Source organism: Oryx dammah, unplaced genomic scaffold (assembly GCF_014754425.2).
Source record: "Oryx dammah isolate SB20612 unplaced genomic scaffold, SCBI_Odam_1.1 HiC_scaffold_29, whole genome shotgun sequence".
In the NCBI taxonomy this organism is placed as follows: domain Eukaryota; kingdom Metazoa; phylum Chordata; class Mammalia; order Artiodactyla; family Bovidae; genus Oryx; species Oryx dammah.
The window spans coordinates 35517133-35541940 of record NW_024070213.1 but is presented as its reverse complement, the minus strand read 5'-3'; the positions used below and the strand labels follow the sequence as shown (position 1 = coordinate 35541940).

Below are 24808 nucleotides of genomic sequence, written 5' to 3'. Positions count from 1 at the left end.
GGGTAGAGGAGAAGAATATTCAAGGTAAAATGAACAATGGAAATAAATGTGAGGAGGCAAGAGAGACACTGCAGGCATTCCAGCCTGTGCTGTTGGGATGGAGAAGAACCAGAGGAGAGAGAGGAAAGGGGTGGGAGGGTGGGAGGAGGGAGATGGGGGTCTGACACTACTGACTGTGGCATAGATAGTGAGAACTGGGTTTGGAGGGTACCACCAAACCCCAAGTTTTCTGAAACTTGCATGACCGTTACTGTTTGCTGTCCCAATGAGCATCTCTTAAGAGAGTGTAGGGGACACAGATAATAATTATACTGGGAGCAAAGCCTGTCCCAGGACTCTCCCAGCAGCCTGGGATGGCAGGTTGCCCTGGGCAAGTCTGCCTGTCTGTTGTTTGCCATCTCCACTCAGGTAGCAACATATACCTTTTCCTTCTTGATCTCCATTATATTTATACCACATGGGTAGCCCTGGATCATTTCCTAAGTATGTTAACAGTGCTGTAGCAGGGACTGACAGCCCTGTAGATGAGACTCTGTGCTTCCCCTGCAGGGGTGAGGGTTTGATTCCTGCTTGGGGAACTAAGATTCCACATGCTGTGCAGTGAAGCAAAAAACAAGTAACAACAACAAACAGCGCTATAGCAAAATATATTTAGTTTTTCCAACTCAATCACTCTTCTTGAGGACCCTGGGCTCTAGGCACTTGCACCCTTCTCAGTGCTGAGCACAGATGGGAACCTTATCGGTACTTAGTCTCTGTTAATACGTCCATTAAAGGGAACAAGGAGAGCAACACAGAGCCAGGGAGAGCCAGGCAGCAGTGAGGCATATCCCTGGTATACTGGATGCTGTTACTTAAGCTGCCCCTCTGAAGCCTAGATCCAGGACTCCTTTTGTTATAGTCAGAATCCACACTATTGTAGCTAAAATCCTGGCCTTTCTGTTGTGAATGAGGTTCTCAGCTCCAGCACTTTTCTTGTGGAGCCAGTGGAAACTTTGCTCGGGGCTCGGGAAATTATGTCATCATCATGTCTTCATCCATATCTACTGGATAGCCCCACCTGGAATATTCCAAGAGTGATCGTGGGAAGTCAAGTTGTCTTCTTTTCAAAAACTGTTGAGGGATTTTACTGACATTGGTTCCTGCAAATGCCTCACTGTGCTTAGTGTTATGACTGTTTATCATGTGTGTGATGGAAGTGTGGAGTTTTCCAGTAAAGTTTCGAAGTAGTTCGTGTGACATGTTGATAGTTACATTGTTCTTGCTGTCCTGTAATGAAATGAATGTTTAAACACCATGCTGATGAAAGGAACTTATGTTGTTTTTAATGTTTCTTATAGTTTATCTTGAGTGTCAGACTAGATTATAGGATCTCCTATATGCTGTCAATATATAAGAAGGAATTTGGGGAGAACAATGGAAATGCCGAAACGTCCACCAATGGCTCTCCTGATACCCTGCTGCCATCAGGTATTACCTTTGTGACAATATTTACTCTCTGGATGATGTGTCCATGAGAACTTGAAAGTTCCCTTTGATGCTTTAAGACAAGAAGCATCTGTATGAGACAAAAATGTCCAAATAATCTCCACCAATGAAATGAAGGAGCTGAGACAGAAAGTAAATAACTTGTCAAGAATGGCAGGGAGGATGTTTGCTGCTCTGGTGCTCGGTCCTTTGAGTGCAGTTTCTCTTGTTATCTTCACAACTCCACAGGTTTGAGTACTCTTTATTGCGTCAGTTTACTGAAAAGAAGACCCAGGTTAGAGCGATTCAGGTACTTGCTTAAAGTTATGAAGTAGTGGAAAAGGGATTCTCTCTGAGTTCTCTCCAACTCCAGGTCTGAATCTTTTAAGAATTATGCTGTTTGGGTGAAAATCCAAGGGGATTATTTTTTTGGCTGGATCACAGAGCATGTGAAATGCATCTGTCAGGAAGAAAGGTATTTTGTAGGAATTACCCAACTCAAGAATAAAGACATGGCATCCCCATGGAGGTCTAGATGCGGATGTTAGTTTTACTGTGTTTGTATGAGTGTTGGTTCTTTATTATCTTGTACAGTTGTAAACTGGTACTGTTTTTCAGTTTTTCACATTTAAAGTGTGTAAGAATGAAGCTACTCTCTCTGTGAGTATAGGAGCATAATGACAAGAGCATAAAAATTATTGTAAAAATGTTATGACTCTAGAAAGTACCTTAGGAAACCTAAGAAATATTAAATCACCTTTTTTTTTTTTTTTCTGGCTAGATCAGGCCAGCCATGACAAGCTGGAAACTATATCATATTGAAGATGGCATCTTTATCATTGACGATTTAGCCAGTTCACTGAACTCTTTTGCTGGGGTAGGAGGAATATACAGATAGGAAACTTCTTGGGAACTACAACCACTGTGATAACATCAGGGAGCCTATTCTTTGTGCATCAGTCAGTTTGATAGGAAAGTCAGAGTAGTTAACATGGATGCTAAGCCAAACGTCCTGCTCTGAGTCATCGGTACCATCTAAAGGCAGCGTGCTCTACAGATGGAGTTCAGCTCTCCTGAGGTAGAAGTCTCCTTGGCACATTTGCAGCTGTGTTGTTTTTACGCTTCCCAGAAGTGTAGAACCCCAAGGGGCTATTTCCAGGAATGAGGAGGCAGAACCAGAAAGTCTTGCTGGCGTCTGCATTGACACTAGCGTAACAATTATTGGCTCTCAGAAGCCAGACTTCTGGAAAAAGGAGCTCTGTCAGTAAAAGTGTGGGAGAGGAAGTCTAGGGGCATCCCCAGAAAACCAGTCTTCTTTGATTTATCTGACCTCTTAAATCGGTTGTATTTGTATGAGGTAGCTTTCTGGGAATAATTTTTTCCCTTTTTATATCTTGCTCCTTTTTCTTTTCATGCTTTGGAGATGAGAAATAAATTGTGTACCTATCATAGACATCTTCAAAATGTTAGTGGTGGGAATGGGTGAGGAATCAAGACTGGTTCACATTAAAAAAAAATGCACTCTGTCCCACAAGAAGAAGGTATGGAATTGCAAAAGTAAGCTTAGGTAAAAAGATCATATTGTTTGGAAGTACCATGTAATAACAAGGTTCCTTATAGTTATATTGTGATTCTTTAAAAAATATTATCTTCCCATATCATTATCCATTTAAATTATATGTATATATATAGGTATGTGTGTATGTAGTTATGTATATATGTGCTTATATAGATGAAGAAACTTTGTAATAGTTCTTTGTGATCTTTTCAATGTATCTTTGAGTATAATGATTTTAAAATGTAAGCTTCAATTTAAAATATTGATGAATAAGGGAAACTGTATTGTGACTTTTTAAAGTGTTAATTGACTTTTAGTGGCATAAAGAAATTAAGAGAAAAATATTTTTAGGTATGCTACATTAATATAAATATTGGGACTCCTAATTATAAAAATATAAAGAATGGATTTTTTACCATTTATCTTTGCAGCTATTGTTCCTGATATAGATGAAATTGCAGCTCAGGCAGAAACTATGTTTGCTGGAAGGTATAGTAGCATTTATGTATCATTATTTTATGAATAAGATTTTACTGAGAATTTTACAATAGTTTGTCATTCCCTATATCTATTTAATTTTATATCCCTTATGGTTGCCAACATAATTCCTGCCAGAAATGAAGCTGCGAATTTACTATAGAAGAGAAAGCATAGCTTTTCTTTAGGTCAGGTTAAAAAAGACAGGAGAGAGGAGATCAGTGTATTGAACTTTCCCCTGAATTCTTTGCTTTTCTTTCCTCAAATAATGACAGCACACGAATGCCCTTTAAGTCCCCTGGCAAAAATATCGCTGGATCCTGCAAAACACTGCTTCCCAAAATCTGAGAAATTTGAGGCAAGAAAGTAACTTTTTTCAATGTTATCATTAACTAGATATGTGAGAACTAATGCTTATTAACTGCCAATTGAAAATATCCATATGATTGAAGAAAATGAAATATCTCTGCCATGGCTACCCTCCTTTTGCTGTCAGGAGCCCTACTATTCATTGTTTTTAGGTTGCTTCTTTGGTTTCCCCAGAAATGAAACTAATAGTCAAAAAGAAAAGTAAAAACTGTACGATGTCTGAGCTACAAATATTGAGTTTGTAGCACCCATTTTTATCGCAGATTTGCCATATATACCTAACAGATTTCTGTACTAACCCTTTTGTAGCATTTTCTTTGATTAGCAAGAAAGAGAAGAAAGACTCAGGGAAGCCCAAAAAGGACTTTTATCTCTAGTGAACTTTTGGTTTAGGTTTGTTTTTATATTGTTTTGCCAGTTTCTGCTGTTGTTATTGTTACTGTGTTTTCCTATTCAAGTATTTCATTATTCCCGAGAAGAGGATAAAGCAGTGTATGATTTTCACCGAAAAATAAACGAACTTTTCATCCGGGTAATCTAGCCCAGAGTCCGAATACAGCAAACTCGCGGAGTTGCTCTGCCTATGGCCCTGCCTGTGCGCGTGCGCATGCGCTTGCTGTGCCGCTGTGCCGCACGCCTCACCACCTGTCCTGAGGAGGTTTTGGGCCTGGCGGGGAAGGGTGGGGGTTGGTAAGTTGGCTCTTGACGTGCATCCAGCTGATATGCCTTCTCAATAAACGCTTCTGGATTGATTCAGATTCTATCTTTTGTCTGTGCCTAGATTACCAGATCATCCCAGTTTGCTGGCTGCTTTCCTATTGCAATCACTGAGAGTCCCCCATCTTAGGAACCTTCTCAGTCTTGGACAGACTGGGACTTTGGTCACCCCTCCTTTCATGGACAGTCACAAGCTTTCATGCTCCCTGTCCTCATTCGTTGTGCCTGCAAGCTAAGTCGCTTCAGTCTGAATCTTTGTGACCCTATGGATTGTAGCCCTCCAGGCTCCTCTGTTTCTGGAGGTTCTCCAGATAAGAATAATGGAGTGGGTTGCCATGCCCTTCTCTGGGGGATCTTCCCAACCCAGGAATCAAACCTACGTCTCTTATGTCTCCTGAATTGGCAGGCAGTCTTTACTACTAGCACTGTCCTGGGAAGCCCCCTTATTAGTAACATGAGGCCAAAGAAAGTAAAAATGTCTTCCTTTGCAATTTCCAATTTTTCCTGGAGGAGTGATGGTGGAAATGGTGTAAGTCTGAGAATGTATACACAATATTAGCCACTTATGACTAGATTTCATGTAAATACAAGTCTTTTACAATGATCTTTTGGTTTCACAGAAAGGAGAAAAATCCAGTTCAACTGGATGACGAAGGAGGCAGGACGTTTTTACGGGTCCTCATTCATCTGATCATGCATGACTACCCGCCTCTGCTATCAGGAGCCCTGCAGCTGCTGTTCAAGCACTTCAGCCAGAGAGCGGAAGTTTTACAGGCATTTAAACAGGTGAGATTGAGTAGCCTTCAGTGCTTCCACCCGCAGAGGCTCTGAAATGTTGTTTATAGCATCCAACCTGACTTAATGGTTGCAGAGTTAATGAGACTGCAGCTTTTCCTGGGGACACTTTCTATTTTCAAAGATAGATATGGCCTTGTCTGCAGCTAAGACATGATCTATTTTAGAAGGTGATTTTTCAGTTAATATCCTTAATGTGGATGATAGGCACTAAGATTTAGGAAGGCACTGGGGGATAATACCATATTAGGAATTTTGTTGCCCCTGCTGTTATTCTGACCCTAAATTTTACTGATCAGTTTGGGTACTGCACTGAAATAAATGTTTTGTGATTGAAAAATATATGAATCCAAAAGAGAAGAATTGTGATGGAGCTAATCTTTTTCTTTGTCATCTTTGAATGATACCAATTTTGAGACCATGAATGAGGACTATCTCCAGGCTTACATGTATTTCACTAATAGTTCCTTAATAGAGCATTGATCTTCATTAGGAAATTTTACAGGAATATGTTAAAATATGAAATAATTAAAAGTAATTATATAAATGGATAAAACTATTCATATATTCCAGAGAAGGCAATGGCAACCCACTCCAGTACTCTTGCCTGGAAAATCCCATGGATGGAGGAGCCTGGTAGGCTGCAGTCCATGGGGTCGCTAAGAGTCGGGCACGACTGAGCGACTTTGCTTTCACTTTTCACTTTCATGCATTGGAGAAGGAAATGGCAACCTACTCCAGTATTTTTGCCTGGAGAATCCCAGGGACAGAGGAGCCTAGTGGGCTGCCATATAGGAAGTTGCACAGAGTCAGACACAACTGAAGCGACTTAGCAGCAGCAGCAGCAGCATTCATATACTCACATAATATATACAAATTAAGCTTCAGACTGCATGGGTATTTTCTTCCACTTATTTTTATGTTTCTACCTGTTTCAAACAGGGAGTCTCAGAAAAATTAACTTTATCAGTAAAATTAGAGTTGGGGTATCTTTTACTTTAAATTACTCTTTAACATTTTGAAAAGCATTATTAGGGCTCACTTTTTTATATGTATAATTTCTTATAACGTGAATATATTAAGTGGAACTTACAGATACTTTCAGGTAAATTTTCATGATCAATATACCTGTCAAATATCCATAAATAGCCTAGAAATACTAAACTTCAGCTAAAGGCCACATATGTTAAAAGACTTGGGGTTTTTGACATAAATGAAATTCCATAAGTAAATCGAGGTTTGAAATTCTGTTTCCAGGTGCAGTTGCTGGTGTCTAATCAGGATGTAGATAACTACAAGCAGATCAAAGCAGATCTAGACCAGCTTCGACTTACTGTAGAGAAATCGGAGTTATGGGTTGAGAAGAGCAGCAGCTATGAGAATGGAGAAATGGGTGAAAATCAAGTAAAAGGTGGTGAAGAGCCAATTGAGGTTTGTTTTCAAGCTCTAAATTGAAATCATCCGAACAGTATCTTTTAAACCAGCATAAAATTTCCATTTGCCAAGTCGATCATCCACATAAACTTGTACTTTGGTTAATTCTTGTTAATTGTTCTTATTATATCATCTGCCTCCTTTTTCACTCTTTCTCCTTCCCACTCTCAATCTTATAATCCAGAATCAAGACAACAAGATGGAGTGAGGTGGAGAGAGAAGGGGTAGGTCGTAAGCCTAAACCTATGAAGAGAGGGGAATTTTCATTTTTAACGTTCATGGTGGCTTTTTTATTGCCAACCTATAAATCATTCTTTTCATTATTGAATATGCTTATAAATAAGTAAAAATACCCAAATGAAAGGACATTGCCAACATGAAAATCCCCCAGATTTGTTTGATCTGAAAAATGGTAAAATGGTGTTCATAAGTCTTTTGTTATATTGGTTTTAGTTTTCATTGGGCTAATTTCATTGCTGTTTCTGCATTTTTCTAAATAATAAACCATTAAAAATTTCAAAGCATTTTTTAGAAGATCAGTGCCAACACCATAATTGATAATATATTGAGTTTCTTAAATACCTGTCCAGTGTTTTATTTAGTTATTTTTTAAAAATTTATTTGGCCGTATTGAGTCTTAGTTTCAACATGTGAGATGTCCGATCATAGTTTTGTCATGCAGAATCTTTAGTTGTGGCGTGTGGACTCTCAGTTGCAGCATGTGGAATCTAGTTCCCCGACCATGATCCAAACTTGGGTCCCCTGCTTTGAGAGTACCAGATTTTAGCCACTGGACCACAGGGAAGTCCCTATTTAGTTGCTATTTTATTTATTTATTTTTTAACTTTACAATATTGTATTGGTTTTGCCATACATCAACATGAATCCGCCACGGGTGTACACGTGTTCCCAATCCTGAACCCCCCTCCCACCTTCCTCTCCATACCATTCCTCTGGGTCATCCCAGTGCACCAGCCCCAAGCATCCTGTATCCTGCATTGAACCTTTTAAGCTACAGGAATGTAAACTGTTTAGAGGGGTTTACCTGCCCTGACTTTTCTGTTTGTTGGAATACCTAAAGTATTTTGTAGTGTAGGGTGTTGAGTAGGAGGTAATTAGTGGGAATGGGAAATAAGATGCTGAAAAATTCTAAAGGGAAGTTCAGTGGTGGGTAACTACTTTCTACTTGTCTCAGGACTAATTGCCACTGATCTGCATGATATTTTTGACTTAGTTCTTTAGAAACTTTTCTGTGACTTTCATATAAGTTGGCTCAATGGTAAAGAATCTGCCTGCCAGTGCAGGAGATGCGGGACACATGGGTTCAATTTGTGGGTCGGGAAGATCCCTTGGAGGTGGAGATGGCAACCCACTCCAGTATTGTTACCTGGAGAATCCCCATGGACAGAGGAGCCCGGTGGGCAATAGCCTATGGCGTTGCAAAGAGTCAGACACAACTTAGCAACTAAGTACACACATGATATGTTAGTGGCATGTAGAATTTCTACAGCTTTTTTGTTGTTGCTGTTGAAATGGAGTTCTTCCATAGCGTTTTTAAGATATAAGAGAAAATTCAACATTTATGTAGTATTTGCTATATTACCAACTCTTACAGGAGAAACTGTCATGCAAGGTATATTTTTTAAAAATGTTACAGTAAACTTTGGAGATAGTTATAAAGATCACATTTCCGAATCAGCTGAATTAACTGAAATTCAGAAAACCCAAGGATTTTCTCACTATCAAGCAGCTTTATGAAATTTTAACTCAGGTCTTTATAATGATAAGCTCCAGGCTCTTTAATGTAAAATTGTACTTTCTGATACAGTATTTAAGGTTATTAAGAGATGTATTATGCTTTCATGAGTTAGAATACCTCTTCCTTTTACAAATACATATTTTGTAAATATTCTAGAGGATATATGTAATGTTTCTTCCCTTTTCAGAACTTTTCATCATTTTATTTTAATAGAGAACAACTCTAAACCTTAGGAAAAATGCATTATGCTTTTTGTAAAAGTTTTCCCAGAAAATCACTTAAGAGTAGAAGTGAGATGTTCCATGAGGGATGTCAGTCGCTAGTCTACAGTTTAAGTTCCCAGTCATGAGGGAAAGTGGAGAAAGAACCTGTCTCTTAAGTGTATATCCACAACATCCTCATAGCAATTTAATAAAAGTTTGTATTGATGTGAGAAAGAAGATGAATAAGTCATCTGATGATAGTCATTTTATTAAAAATAAAACTGCATTACACATGGGCTATAAAACTATTTTTCTGGGGACTTCAGATGAAAATAAATCAATAAAGTTGAAATATATTTATTTATTTGTTGAGGTTGGGATTTATCAGTTCAGCACATGTTAATAAGTTTAGGTACTTAAAGCAGGAAGTGATTTAATACAAGGAATTAGATTTTAGAAATGTCTAGAGGAATATAGTTTTAGAGGCTGCCTCTGGACTGTAGAGTTCAGGGTCAAACAATCATAGCCATGATTCAGAGGCCAAGAATCTGCATCGGCTACTGTATAAATAACTACAGCCACCAGCACTGACTTGTACCTTAGACATGTATGGACCCCTCAGATCTGCTGGGATTTTCTTTTCACCCCGCACACCCTCAGGAAGATGGATGGGCCTTGAATGGATAGGGCATTCAGAGGATAGGTTTTGGTGTCAGACACCCTAGAATTTGCCTCTCACTGTATGTGTGACTTTGGGCAACTGATTTGAATTCTTTCAGTTTTGTTTTCATTGTCCATTCAGTGAACTTAATAATGATACTTAGCTCATAGTGTTACCATGAAGATTAAATGAGTGAACTCTGTGCATATGGTGTCAGTTGATGTGACTTCAGTGGGAAAATATAGACAATATGGTGACATATTAGTTACCAACAAGTCAAGAAGTAAGACTCCAGCTTTAGTTATTTATTGTCTCAGTGCAGTCATTATGGACCAGCGGCCTTACACTGAGACTGATCTTCCTCATGGTTGCATCAGGATATTCTCCTCCTAGCATCACAACACTCCAAGAAAGAATGTCTGTGCTTTTCTGAGTCTCCTGCTCAATAGCAAGTAAACCTTTCCCAGGTGCCCCTCAGTAGATTCTATCTCGTGTATCCTTGGCTGAAGCAGGACCACAGGTTTACCTCTAAACCAAGGGGCTGTGAGTTTAGACTAAATAAAAGATGCTACACAGACTACTAGAATACTCTCCCCTGAGTTATGTGGAGGAAGGATAAACAAAATCAGAATCTGCTTGTGGGGCTTCCCTGGTGTTCAATGGCTAAGACTCCATGCTATCAATGTGGGGGGCCTGAGTTCAATCCCTGATCGGGAAACTAGGTCCCACATGTTGCAACTAAGAGTTTACATGCTGCAGCTAAATCCTGAATGCCTCAACTAAAGATCCTGCATGCTGCAACTAACATCCGGTGCAACCAAATAAATAAATAAATAAATAAATATTTTAAAAAAATCTGCTGGCAAGGGAGAAGGAAGTAAGGATGTAAGTTAGCAACCAGCAGTGTCTGCCAAAAAACTGTAGTCAGTCAATGCTTGTTATAATTATTGTTGGTTTTTATGTGCAACATATTTTGCTGTTTGTTATGATGCATATGGAATTATGAAATCTTAAAAGATACTTGCAGGGTTATCAAGTCCATTTCCTGTGTGGTATTTGTTCTGTCTCTAAATAGCTCACCTAAGTGAGATATTTCTTAAAACAAAACAAACTTCTGTGATGGGAAATTCAATACCTCCTGAGGTAGAACAGTCTGTTGAAATTAGTGTATAGCTTGAGAAATATAATATTACCATTAAGATGTCCCCATGGTCCATCCCTGTATTCCAGAGGAAATCATTTTCATGAGTTTATGTTAATAATTTCCTTACTTATCATAGTGGTTTTACTATGTGTATCTGTATTTCTAAAACATTTAACAAATGAAAAGAACTTCATTTAGTCTTTTTCATTGGAGTCCAGTTACTTTATAATGTGTTAGTTTCTACTGTACAGCAAGATAAACCAGCTGTACATGTACATACATTCCTTCCTTTTGGGGCTTCCTTCCTATTCAGGTTACCACAGTGCATTAAGTAGAGTTCTTTGTGCTAGACAGTATGTTCTTATTAGTTATCTATTTTATACATAGTGTCAATAGTGTATGTGTGTCAATCCCAACCTCCCAATTCCTCCCATCTTCTTGCTTTCCGCCTTGGAGTTCTCTACATCTGTGTCGCTATTTCTGCTTTGCAGATAGGATCATCTACACCATTTTTTCCTCTGATAGCTCAGATGGTAAAGAAACTACTTGTAGTATAGGAGACCAGAGTTCGATCCCTGGGTTGGGAAGATCTCCTAGAGAAGAAAATGGCAACCCACTCTAGTATTCTTGACTGGAGAATTCCATGGACAGAGGAGCCTGGTGAGCTATAGTCCATGGGATCACAGAGTCAGACACAACTGAGCAACTAACACACACACACACAAACATACCATTTTTTTAGATTCCACATATATATATATATATTAATATACAATATTTGTTTTTCTCTTTCTGACTTATTTCACTTTGTATGACACTCTCTAGGGCCCATCCACATCTCAGCAGATGACCCAATTCATTCATTTTTATGACTGGGTAATATTTCATTGTATTAAACTCTTAGAGTAAAACTTGGGCAGAAGTTTTTTTTCCTCGACATAAATCTCAGCAAGATCTTTTTTGACCAACCTCCTCGAGTAATGAAAATAAAAACTAAAATAAACAAATGGGACCTAATTAAACGTAAAAGCTTTTGCACAACAAAGGAGACCATAAACAAAATAAAAATAAAGATAGTCATCAGAATGGGAGAAAATATTTGCAAATGAAGCAACTGACAGGAATATAAAGTATATAAACAGTTCATGAAGCTCAATATCAAAAAAACAAACAACCCAATCGAAAAATGAGCAGAAGACCTACATAATTATTTAGTCTGTCTTAGGTATGTTTTTGTTCTCTGTCTTCGTTGTTGTGTAGCAGTGACTTATTTTATTTTTTCTAATATACATTATTACATTTTATGTAGATGTTTATGTAGTAAACTCTTGATGGACATTTTCATTCTTTACAGTTCTAGTGTCTTGAAAGGAAATTTGCTACCAAAAGGAGCTTTAAAAACTTTGAAATGCTGCTTGATGCACATGTTTGAGACCCTCCAGGATATATATTTAGGTGTAAACGTCTAGTATGATTACCAAATAATGTCGGTTGCTTTCTAAACACCAAATGATATTCACAGGGTATGTAACAATTTCTGTAATTCCTCATCATGAAGACTACTGGTTTTCTTGCTTTTCCATTTTTGATAATTGGATGTGTTTGGTATATTATCTCTGTGTGATTTTCATTTTGCTGAATTTTTATGAAGTTGAGCATGTTTTTATATTTTTATTGGACATTTAAGTTCCTCTTCCAGTTTAGATTAAGCTCAATTCTGTGTGGGCAGGTAGTTAGATCCTACCAATTCATGTGTACCTACTATTGAGTTTAAAAATATTTTTTATATCAAGTCATGGTGATGCTCTAATTTTAAAATTGAGTACTGTCTTTTCATCTGTTATTTCTTCTTTACTTGTTTTAGTGTGTTGGTAAGGTTTTCTGGTACAGTGTTGAGCAGATGTGGTGATAATGGCATTTTTGTTTTGCTTCTGATTTTAAAGGGAATAATTTTAATATTTAACTATTGAACATGATGTTTATTATACTTTTTTGTAGATAACTTTTATCAATTGAGGAAATTCTCTCGTTTTTCATTTGATACTTTTTGCCATGAATGGTTATGATTTTAATTAAATGCAGTGCATCTATCAAGATGATGTTTTCTTTAATTTTTGTCTGCTAATTTTAATAATGTGAATCATCAATAAACTTCTATAGTAATCTTGTAGTCTAGAATAAATATGTCTTGGTGATATTTTATATGATACTACATCTAGCTTCTGAGGATTTTGTTTACCATTTTTCATCTGTGTTATCAGTGAGGTTGGTCTCCAGTCTTCCTTTCTTGTACTGCTCCTGTCAGTTGTTGGTATCAAGGTTAGACTAATTCCATAACAAGGTGAGTTACAGACTCTTACCCTTTCTTTGGGTAAGATTGGAATTGTCTCTTCTGTCAGTGTTTGGTAGAACTTGTCTAAATCTGCATTGGCCTTGGATTTAGTTTGGGTAAATTTTAACTAGTAATTAATATTGTAGAGATTATAAATTCATTAAACTTTTCTCTTGTGGGTCAACTTGTATATTATTCTAGCTGTATACTTTAGTTTTCAAATTTATTCATCTTTCATTATCTTTCAAAATTTCTATTATATCTGTAGCTTCATACCCCTTTTTCATTCTCTTCTTTTTCCCTTTAGGTTTCACTCTTTGGGTTGTACAATTCTATGAGTTTTGACAAATGTATGATGTCAGGTACAATCTCACCAGAGCTGTACATATTTTATTCATCTTTTTAAATGAATTTATTTTTGGCTTGTTAAGCTCCTGGGCTTGTTTGCTGTTTCGTTATGTATGCTCTAGCCTTTTATGTTGATATATTTTGCAGACTTAAAAAAAAATGAATGGTATAATTCCTAAGGAGCTGCATCCCACAGAGTTTGACAAATGTTATTCCACAGGATGGGAAAAGGTCAGTTTACATTCCGATCTCAAAGAAGCGCCAATGCTAAAGAATGTTCAAATTACCATACAACTGCGCTTATTTCATATGCTGGCAAGACTATGCTCGAAATCCCTCAAGCTAGGCTTCAGCAGTACATGAATCAAGAACTTCCAGATATAGAAGCTGAGTTTAGAAAAGGCAGAGGAACCAGAGATCAAATTGCCAATATTTCGCTGGATCATGGACAAAGAAAGGGAGTTCCAGAAAACATCTACTTTTGCTTCATTGAGTACGCGCAAGCCTTTGACTATGTGGATCACAATAAACTGCAGAAAATTCTTGAAGAGATGAGAGTACCCAACCACCTCACTTGTCTCCTGAGAAATCTGTTTGTGGGTCAAAACTGGATGTGAAACAGTGGACTGGTTCAAAACAGGGAAAGGAGTGCCACAAGGCTGTATATTGTCACCCTGCTTATTTAACTTACATGCAGAGTACATCATGAGAAATGGCTGTGTTGGATGAATCGCAAGCTGGAATCAAGATTACTGCGAGCAATGTCAACAACCTCAGATATACAGATGATACCACTCTAATGGCAGACAGTGAAGAGGAACTAAAGAGCCTCTTGATGAGAGTAAAGGAAGAGAGCGAAATAACTGGATTGATGCTCAACATTTAAAAAAAACCTTAAGATCATGGCATCTGGTCCCATCACTTCATGGCAAATAGAAGGGGAAAAAGTGGAAGCAGTGATAGATTTTATTTTCTTGGGCTCCAAAATCCCTACGGACAGTGGCTGCAGCCATGAAATTAAAACATGCTTGCTCCATGGAAGAAAAGCTGTGAGAAACCTAGACAGTGTATTCCAAAGCAGAGACATCACTTTGCTAACAAAGGTCCATATAGTCAAAGCTATGTTTTTTCCAGTAGTCATGTACAGATGTGAGAGTTGGCAAATAAAGAAGGCTGAGCTCCAAGAAATTGATGCTTTTGAACTGTGGTGTTGGAGAAGACTCTTGAGAGTCCCTTGGACTGCAAGCAGATCAAACCAGTCAATCCTAAAGGAAATCAACCTTGAATATTCTTTGGAAGGACTGTTGCTGAAGCTGAAGTTCTAATACTTTGGCTGCCTGATGCAAAGAGCTGACTCACTGGAAATGACCCTGATGCTGGGAAAGATTGAAGGCAACAGGAGAAGGAAACAACAGAGGATGAGATGGTTAGATAGTATGCACATGAATTTGAGCAAATTCTGGGAGATAGTGGAGGACAGAAGAGCCTGGTCTGCTCTAGTCCATGGGGTCACAAAGAGTGAACACGACTTAGTGACTGAACAGCAACAATTTTTATTATTGTTCAATATTAGATATTAAAATTTTTCATTATGATTTCTTCTTTGGCCCAGAATAGTTACTTGGAAATGAATTTTTAAATTTCCAAATATACTTGCAAAATTTTCACTTCTTTGGCTATTGAACCTTTAATTAACACACAACAAGAGAATGTGGTTATGATGATACCAGTTCTCCCAAGATCTGTTGGGACTGCTTTATGGTCTATTATAGCTTCACGTTTTAGAACTATCTTCTCATGCTTGGGTATAGGATTCCTTATATGTGACTAGCAAATCGAGCTTATTGTATTTAAATCATCCATCTACTCACTAATAATTTTGTTTTCTCTCTTTTTTCATGGTCACAATTTTATTTATAAAGTTCATTTGTTCAACTTTTTATTTTTTATTTTATTTTTTTTCAATTAGTGTCTTTATTCGTACTCACTGATTTTTCCCATGGGGAAACTGTTGAAGGGACAGGAGGGGAGGGCTGGGCGGGGGGAACCATGGCTTGGTTTTCCTCCATCCAGTGAAGGAAGTGACAGAGGAGGGACATAACTAAAGAGAGTGACCAAGGGGACCATCACTGTGTGGACTGAGATGCATTGTGCAGTGACTTGAGACAACCTGAGTCCTTCTGTTGGGAAATGCAATGTCAAAGTGGAAAAGTAAAAAAAAAAAAAAGATCCAAAGAAAAGAACAAAGTGCATACAAAGCAAACTGCTAATGTAGGGACAGTTCTAAGGCAGCCAGCAGGGAGAAGGCCAAATGTCTGGGGTGGTCACCCGACCGTGCCCCACTCCCACTGCCCCATGCCAGGCCAGGCTGTTGGGCCACCAGTGCCCTCTCGACATAGTCTGTGTTGGCTCCAAAGGTGCTGTAAAGCCACAGAAGGTTGTGGAAGGAGGAGAGCCTGAAGTGTGGCAGCACCAAGGCAGCCCAAGGCATGGCTGCATTGAGAATCTCAAGGCATCTCTTGGGGGTGGCTCTGGAGGGCCAGTGAGATATGGAGGGGGGAGGGACACCCAGGAGGGGTACAATCAGCACCTTTACTTGGGCACAGGGCAGAGCCACTCTAGGGTTTCTTAAATTACCAGGTGGGGGTGAGAATGCTGATTAATTACAGAACTGAGCGCTGCCACGCCCACCTGGGTCCTTCCCTGGTGCTCAGGGCCCGGTGTGCAGCAGGTGATGGAGGGGCAGGCCCTGGGGGAGGCGGAGCCAGCTCAGCAGCCCAGCCAATCGGATTTGATGCTTCTGAACTTCATGCTCTTCAGACTTTTTAAAAATTAATTCTTATTGGAGTATAGTTGCTTTACAATGTTCAATTAGTTTCTACTGTGCAACAAAATAAATCAGCCTTACATATACATCTATCCCCTCCCTTTTGGACTTCTTTCCCGTTCAGGTCACCAGAGTGCATTAAGTAGAGTTCCCTGCTATATAGTACATTCTCATTAGTTATGCTCTGCTGACAAAGGTCTGTATGGTCAAGGCTATGGTCTTCCCAGTGGTCATGTGCAGTTGTGAGAGTTGGACCGTAGAGAAGATGGCGTGCTGAAGAATTGATGCCTTTGAACTGTGGTGCTGGAGGGGACTCCTGAGAGTCCCTTGGACAGCAAAGAGATAAGACCAGTCAATCTGAAGGGAAATCAACCCTGAATACTCATTGGAGGGACTGATGCTGAAGTTGAAACTCCAGTATTTTGGTCATCTGATAAGAATGGCTGACTCATTGGAAAAGTCCCTGATGCTGGGAAGGATTGAGGGCAGAAGGAAAAGAGGGCATCAGAGGATGAGATGGCTGGATGGCATCACTGATGCAATAGACATGAACTTGGGCAAACTTCGGGAGATGATGAAGGACAGAAAGGCCTGGCCTGCTGCAGTCCATGGGGTCACAAAGAGTCGGACAAGACTGGGCGACTGAACAACAACATTAGTTATCTATTTTATGCATAGTATCAATAGTATATATGTGTCAATCCCACTCTCCCAGTTCCTCCCATATTCCCCTCAACTACATATCCATACATTTGTTCACAATATCTTTGTTTTCTTGATGTAGCCATAATTGAGAGAGATTTGTTTACATTTCTCACATAGTGGTAAACTTATCAGTTTCCCCTGTAGTTCTATTAACATTTATATGTCTTAAGTCTATTTTATTAGAGACATATAAATTTTAAACTGTTTTTAATTAGAAACAAAAACGTTTTATCATTTGTGAGTTATTTTCTTCCACTTGTGTTGATATTGTTCCATGTCTTCTGGCAGCATTACTGCTGTTGAGAAGTTTCTTGTGTATTGAACGTGGTGGTTTAGTCACTAAGTCATGTCCGACTCTTGTGACCCCACGGACTATAGCCTGCCAGGCTCCATGGAATTCTCCAGGCAAGAATACTAGAATGGGTTGCCATTTCCTTCTCTAGAGGATTTTCCCAGCCCAGAGATCGAACCCAGGTCTCCTGCATTGCAGGCAGATTCTTTTCCAACTTAGATATGAGGGAAACCTCGTATTGAATAGTGGTGCTTTGATTCTGATCTTGCAACTGCTCAGTCTTTTCATTCATATCTGACTCTTTGCATGTTACTTAAACCTTATTATTTTTTTCATATCAATTAGTTTCTTTTTTATATTTCCCATACCTGAGACTTTGTGCTGAATTTGAATAATTTCTTTAGACTTGTCTGAGTCGCTTTTCAGCTATGTCTTATTTGTAGTTAACTTCACTTCTCAACGTTTAAAAATTTCAGCCATTATACTTGATCACATCTGTGATTTGATTAAAAAATCTTTTTGGTCATTTTTATTATCTGTTGTCGCTAATTTTTGTGATTCCATGTGGCTATTTTATGGCCTTGTATGTAGTACTAATTCCAGGATCTGAAGTACTTGTGAATTTGTTATGCTTTTTACACTTGTTTCATTATCTATTTGGTCATCTTTGATTATGAGCTCATATCTTCATTTAATAGACTTTGTTTTTAGAGCAGTTTTAGGTTTACAGAAACATTGCACAGAAAGTATAGTGAATGCCTCTACATCCCTCCTTCCTTCCCTTCATTTTTCTATTATTAGCGTGCATGCAAGAAAAGTTGCTTCAGTCGTGTCCCACTCTTTGAGACCCTATGAACTGGAACCTGCCAGGCTCCTCTGTCCACGGCATTCTCTAGGCAAGAATGCTGGTGTGTATTGCCATGCCCTCCTCCAGGGGACCTTCCTGATGCAGGGATCAACACTGAGTCTCCTATGTCTCCTTCACTGGCAGGCAGGTTCTTTACCACTGGTGCCACCAGTGGTAAATTAATTAATATGGTGCATTTGGTGCAGTTGATAAGCCAATACTGATACATTATTATTAACTGAAGTTCATAGTTTATTTCAGGTTTTGCTTTTTGTTGGAAAGGCTACCCACCCACTCCAGTATTCTGGCCTGGAGAATGCCATGGACTATACAGTCCATGGTGCGGCAAAAAGATAGACATGACTGAATGACTTTCACTTTCACTTCACACACACAGAACAGAGAGGAAACAAAGCCTGGATCCCAAGGAAGATGGAAGATCTGACCAAAAACCTGTGTTAGAACCAGGAGTACCTAAAGGAAACACCCACAGGGATAAACCAGGGAAACGCATGGCCTATAGAAGAACAAAGGGGTACCTGTTTTGGCTTGGTCAAAGCCAAAATGGGGAGAAAAACTCTCTTGAGCTGAAGACAAGTGCACTTGCACTCAAGATCTGGGACTAGAATTCCCACTAGTAAGAGGCCCCAAAAGTTCCAAGTCAAAAACTCTGATTAACATATTCACAAAATGTCATATACCAAAGTGGCTCTGTAAGGCAAATGAAATCTTCTCTGGGTTAAACAAACCACAGAGGAATTCACATATTCCAAGGAATCTAAGTTTATAATACACTTTTAAAATTGCAAAATATCTAAATAAACACATTCCCAAGGACTTCTACAAAAGTAGCCAAGTTAAAACTCAAATGGCTCTCCTATTACAAAGATCCTAGATACAAAGCCTGTTTTAAGTATATTTCTGGGCTCACTGGAAATGGAGGACAACTCTAAAAGACCCCACCCTCCATCTGTTATTGCTGTTGTTGTTTCGTCGCTCAGTCAGGTCTGATTCTTTGTGACCCCATGAACCACAACATGCCAGTTTTCCCTGTCCTTCACTATCTCCCAGAGCTTGCTCAAACTCATGTCCACTGAGTCAGTGATGCCATCCAACTAGGTCTCCCTCTGTCTCACCCTCCATCTACCAAGTAAGAGAAGTAACCTCAAACCTGATCAGGGAGTTCTAAGCTTCTGGGCAACATGGTAGGTTTCCCTGAAGACAAATGCCAGTAACTATGCAACTCAGAAAGACAAGTTAACTCTAAGCAAATACCAAGATTGGGGCGCTAAATCAGATGCCTGCCTTCAGACGTTTCAGGCTCACAGCGCCCTCTGGCCACAGGTTGAGGTAATCCCACATACTGTAAGGAGCAAAACATGCCATCTTTCAGCCCCCAAGATACCAACTCAAAACCTACACCCAAATGTTTACAGCAGCTTTACGCAAAATGGCCCCAAATTGGAAGCAATCAGAGGTCTTTTAATAGATGAATTAGGATAGATAAACTTTAGTATATCCAGATAACGGAGTAATATTCAGCGATAGAAAGAAAGTGCTTACAGGTTACAAAAAGGACATGAAAGAACCTCAAATGTATATTGCTAAATGAAAGAAGCCAGTCTGAAAAAGAAGGCTGAGTGCCACAGAACTGATGGTTTAGAATTGTGGTGCTGGAGAAGACTCTTGAGAGTCCTTTGGACAGCAAGGAGATCAAATCAGTCAATCCTGAAAGAAATCAACCCTGAATATTCATAAGGACTGATGCTGAAGCTCCAATACTTTGGCCACCTGATGCGAAGAGCTGACTCATTGGAAAAGATACTGATGCTAGGAAAGACTGAAGGCAGAAGGAAAAGGGGTCAACAGAGGATGAAATGGTTGGATGTCATCACTGACTCAATGGACTTGAGCTTGAGCAAGCTCCAGGAGATGGTGAAAGACAGGGAAGCCTGGCATGCTGCAGTTCATGGGGTTGCAAAGAGTCAGACACGAGTGAACAACTGAACAACAACAAAGTCTGAAAAAGCTACATACTGTATGACTCCAGCTGTATTCTAGAGAAGGAAAAACTATACATGAGACAGTAAAATGATCATGGGTTCCTCAGAGGTTCTGGGGTGTAGAGATTAGAAAGAGAGGAACAAACAGGTAGAGCAGAGAAGAATTTTAGGGTGATGAAACTCTTCTGTATGATACTATACATAGCATTACACATTTGTCAAAACCCATAGAGTCTAACAACACACAAAGGGAAAGTGAAAGTCACTCCGTCATGCCCAGCTCTTCGAGTTGTGTGTGTGTGTGACAAGTTAAAACTCAGTTGTTGGTTATCAACTCTGGCTGATGCCCGTAAAGGCCAACAAATGGGTCAGTGCTTGATTATTACTTGGAAATGTCATGTCTTTTTCTGGTTTCTGGCCTCCATTTGTTTCTTTCTCTTTACTAGTAGGAGATAGTTAGGACTTCCCTTGTGGTCCGGTGGTTAGGAATTCGCCAGCTAGTACAGGGGACATGGGTTCAATCCTTGGCCTTGAAATCTTCCACATGCTGTGGGGCAACTAAGCCTGTGTGCCACAGCTACTGAGCGCACACACTGCAAGTACTGAAGCACAGGTGCTCTAGAGCTCAAGCTCTGCAACAGGAGAAGCCCCCATAGTGAGACGCCCACGCCCTGCAAGGAAGAGTAGCCACCACTCGCTGCGTTGCTCGCAGCAGTGAAGACACAGTGCAGTCAAAAACAAACAAAAAGAGAGAGTTTAAATGTTGTTTTTATCTATCACCTCTGGATGTTGTGCAATCAGAGGGATTTCTCTTTATTTCTACTTTAGACAGTTCTTAAAAGTAGAAAACTCTTCTGTATTTTGAACCCATATATTTATCCTCGTAAGATCTTTTTGCTGATGCTAGATTTGAGTCAGGGTGAACCATATCTGGGGCTTCCCCTGTGGCTCGGTGGTAAAGAACCCGCCTGCAGTGCAGGTGACATAGAAGACTCAGATTCCATCCGATCCCTGGGTTGGGAAGATCCCCTGGAGGAGCGCATGGCAACCCACTCCAGTATTCTTGCCTGGAGCATCCCATGGACAGAGGAGCCTGGTGGGCTGCAGTCCATTGGGTCACAGCAAGCTGGACACGACTTAAGTGACTGAACACACAGGCATGATCAGACCATGTCTGAACCTGCTCTCCTTGATTGCTTTCATATTTCTCCAGAGCACCACTCTTCGTTTGCACATTCTCCTAAAGGTACAACTTTATAGCTTCACCATCATGCTTCCATACCTTTGTACACACCTGAATTTCTTGTTTCCTTTCTTAACATTTGATATATAGAATCAAAACGAATATTTGAGATATGATGCTTGCTCTCAAAGATAACACACACAGAATAACACCCAGAAAACAGTATGACAAATGTATGATTAAATGTTGAACTGTTGTATCACAGGAAAGGGAGAGATCAGTGTGGGCATGACTGTGTGGAGAAGACTTCACTGTTTTATTTATTTATGGCTGAGCTGGGTCTTTGCTGCTGCGCAGGCTTTTCTGTAGTTGTGGCAAGCAGGGGCCACTCTCCAGTGTGGTGCAGCGGCTTCTCGTTGCATGGCCTCTGCTGTTGCTGAGCATGGGCTCTAGGGCAGATGGGCTTCAGTAGTTCTGGCTGGAGTGCTCAGTAGTTGCAGCTCCCAGGCTCTAAAGCACAGGCTTAGATAGCTATGGCACACGCGGGCTTAGTTGCTATGTGGCAAGTGGGCTCCTCCCCCAGCCAGGGATCAAACCTGCCTCTGCTGCATTGGCAGGTGAATTCTTTACCAGTGAGGTGCCAGGGAAGCCTGGCTTCACTGTTTTAAAAGGTTGGGAGGATTTTGTTAGCTAGTAATTCAGGAATAATCACAAGAGAAGCAGAATTTGACAGGAATAAGTGGTTTGTATTTGAAGTGGCTGGAGACCGGGAACCCTTGAAGATTTGGGGGAAGGATGACTCAGCAAAAAGAGCCTAAAGGTGGGGACCACTTAGGAGCCTTCTGTTCAAACTCAGGTGTGAGGTTAGGTGAGCATGAGCTCGGGAGGCAAAAGCAGAAATGGACATAAGAAGAGTTGAGAAGCCAGGAGAATGGTACATTTCTAATGGATTAATATACAGAGAAAAAGTGAGAGACTACAGAGTTACTAACTTGTACACAGGCAAATAATCTACGTTATGCAATGAACCAACTGCCAGAGATAGTGACAATTTATTGTAAACAGGATGAAATATATCACAATATCAATGGAAACAGCCAGTAGCAGGCGGCACGCACTCTGGCAAGCCAGTACAGATAATAATCCTTTGTTGTGTAGTAAATCTTTACAAAGGCTCTAAACACAGGATGATTGCCATTGTTTTAAAACAGCTCATAATGTTCTAACTTTGTGCCTGCTTAGACATCAGAAAGCCAGATAACAGTACAGTGAGTCTTCATTTTGGTAATAAGAAATATTTCCAATAGCATAAAAGTATTTTTTTTCCCTCAGTGGTAAATTTTGTTTATTTGGGTCAATAACTGAACTGAACTGCTGTGCCTTTCTTAGTTGCTTCAGCCATGTCCGACTCTTTGTGACCCCATGGACTGCAGCCTGCCAGGCTCCTCTGTCCATGGAATTCTCCAGGCAAGAATACTGGAGTGGGTTGCCATTTCCTCCTCCAGGGGATCTTCCTGATCCAGGGATGGAACCCACATCTCTTGCACTGGTAGGTGAATTCTTTACCATTGCGCCACCTGGGAAGCTCTGATAATCCACCTACTAACACTACCAAATCTCAGTGTAACCAAAATTATCCTAGTATTGTAGTTGATCTCGTATAAGCACGGTGGAGGATGGGGTAGATTGGGTCTTCTAGTAAGCTCACTGCATCCCTAGTACATATGAGCTTTATTACCTATTATATCTTACAGGGTTTCCCTATTAACTTCCTTTCAAAGGCATTAAAAAGGGCATCGTTGCTGAAAACTTAAAAGCTAGGGTATAACAAGTTGACAGTCTCTGTAGCATTACTAGTTCATCACATTCAAATGCATATTGACTTCTAAATATAAGAAGGAGGGATTAACTCAGGAAGTCAGATCTGAGTGGGTTAAATCAGGATTGCCCTTTATGCTCTTCCATCTCTTTATAAAGAGTTGAAAAGCAAGCCATGGAGGCATCACAGGACTTCTAACAGAAGTTCCCACTTGTGTTAAATATTTTGGTTGTTAATTTTCCTTCACAATGATTGTGCTTCTGTGTCTGTGTATATATATAGATGTATCTCTACAAATGGTTGCCTGGTCCTTTAAAAAAAAAAAAAGGGTGTTTGGTGGGGGAGCTTCTCTCCTGGCTCAGATGGTAAAGAATCTGCCTGCAGTGCAGGAGACCCAGGTTCAATCCCTGAGTCCAGAAGATCACCTGGAGAAGGAAATGGCAACCTGCTCCGGTATCCTTACCTGGAAAATTCCATGGATAGAGGATCCTAGTGGGCTGTAGTCTATGGGGTCTCAAAGAGTTGGACACAATTGAGTGACTAACATTAAAAAAACAAAAAACTTACAGTCTTCACAATCTAAAGTCTGATGTTTAAACTGTCTAGTTTTTCTATCAAGGACGATTTTTTCTTTGGGAGTTTCTAATTGATTTTTTCCATATCTCTGCATTCAAGATTCCTATCTTTGTGTTTTCTCTTCATAATTTTTTTTGTCCTTTTAATAGGTGTGTGATGTAAGGGGCAGAATTAACTAGCAAGTGTCCCTGGGGGCTTACTCTAGGTTGCCTAGGCAGCAAGCTGGCTGGCTGTTTGCTGGAGTGGGCATGGGGGGGTGGGGCAGGAGCTTCTCTCCCAAGAGGCCCTGCACTGATCTGACTTCACATGCGGACCCCTGGCTCTTGCCTCTCAGCAGGAGGAGTCTCATTTGTATGGGCCTCATAGCTGGTAATCCTGATCAGTTTCTGCAAACAGCAGGCACCTAAATCCAGACTGCTTGGTGCCCAGGATGTTTTGTATACCTTCAGAAACCCCTTACTCTCCAACTTGCCCTGTGAGAAGTTGTGCTGAGAAGGGGCGGAGGTTGTTCGTCAGAAATGTAGACCCGGGATGGCGTCCAGCAGGACAGTCACTCCTCTCTAGGGTGATTGAAGGCTGGAGGACACATGCCTTCCCTTCTCTGCTGACCCTTGGCTTGCGTCCCCTCCGCCCCACCTCCCTTTCCCTGTAAGACTCTCCCTAATCCCTGCCAAGTGATGCCGTGGGTCCTCCTGACCATGCGGCAGCCACACAGGGGTCCACCTAGGGTGAGAGAGGTTACTCCTCACTTTATTTCTATGATTATTTTAAACATGTGCTTGTGTATGCTAAGTTGCTACAGTTGTTTCTGACTCTTTGTGACCCCATGGACTGTAGCCGCCAGGGTTCTCTGTCCATAGGATTCCCCAGGCAAGAACAGTGGAGTGGGTTGCCATTTTCTCCTCCAGGGGATCTCCCTGACCCAGGGATCAAACCCGTCTCTTAGATCTCCTGCATTGGAAGGCAGGTTCTTTACCACGGGCATCACTTGGGAAGCCCATTTTAAACCCCATAAAGGTCCTTTCAGAAGGTTTCTTAATTGTTTCATTTCCCTGGGAATGACAGTCTCATTACTGAGTTTTTTTGTTATCTACCTTAGCATTCGCTTTCCTCACAGGTATTTAAATTTTAGTTTGCAGGTTTACCTTTCTGAGAGAATGAACTGAGTTCCTTCCTTCCCTCCTTCCCGCCCCTTTTCCTTCCCTCCTTTGCTTTTCTGTTGACAGCCTTTCCTTGTCTGACGGTTGCTGTCTTACCTCCACATCTCAGTACTCTTTAAAAGCGAAGCCCGG

The 24808-nt window shown here is 40.2% G+C and overlaps 1 protein-coding gene across 1 annotated transcript in view; it reads left to right on the top strand.

The window, feature by feature from the left end:
- Positions 1-24808, top strand: part of ITPR2 (inositol 1,4,5-trisphosphate receptor type 2) — a 594002-nt gene that overhangs the window by 235797 nt on the left and 333397 nt on the right. Inside the window, exons 23-26 of the mRNA XM_040234592.1 lie at positions 1341-1470; positions 3457-3514; positions 5209-5374; positions 6641-6814. Coding sequence (XP_040090526.1) covers positions 1341-1470; positions 3457-3514; positions 5209-5374; positions 6641-6814 — 528 coding nt within the window. The remainder of the gene's footprint in view (positions 1-1340; positions 1471-3456; positions 3515-5208; positions 5375-6640; positions 6815-24808) is intronic.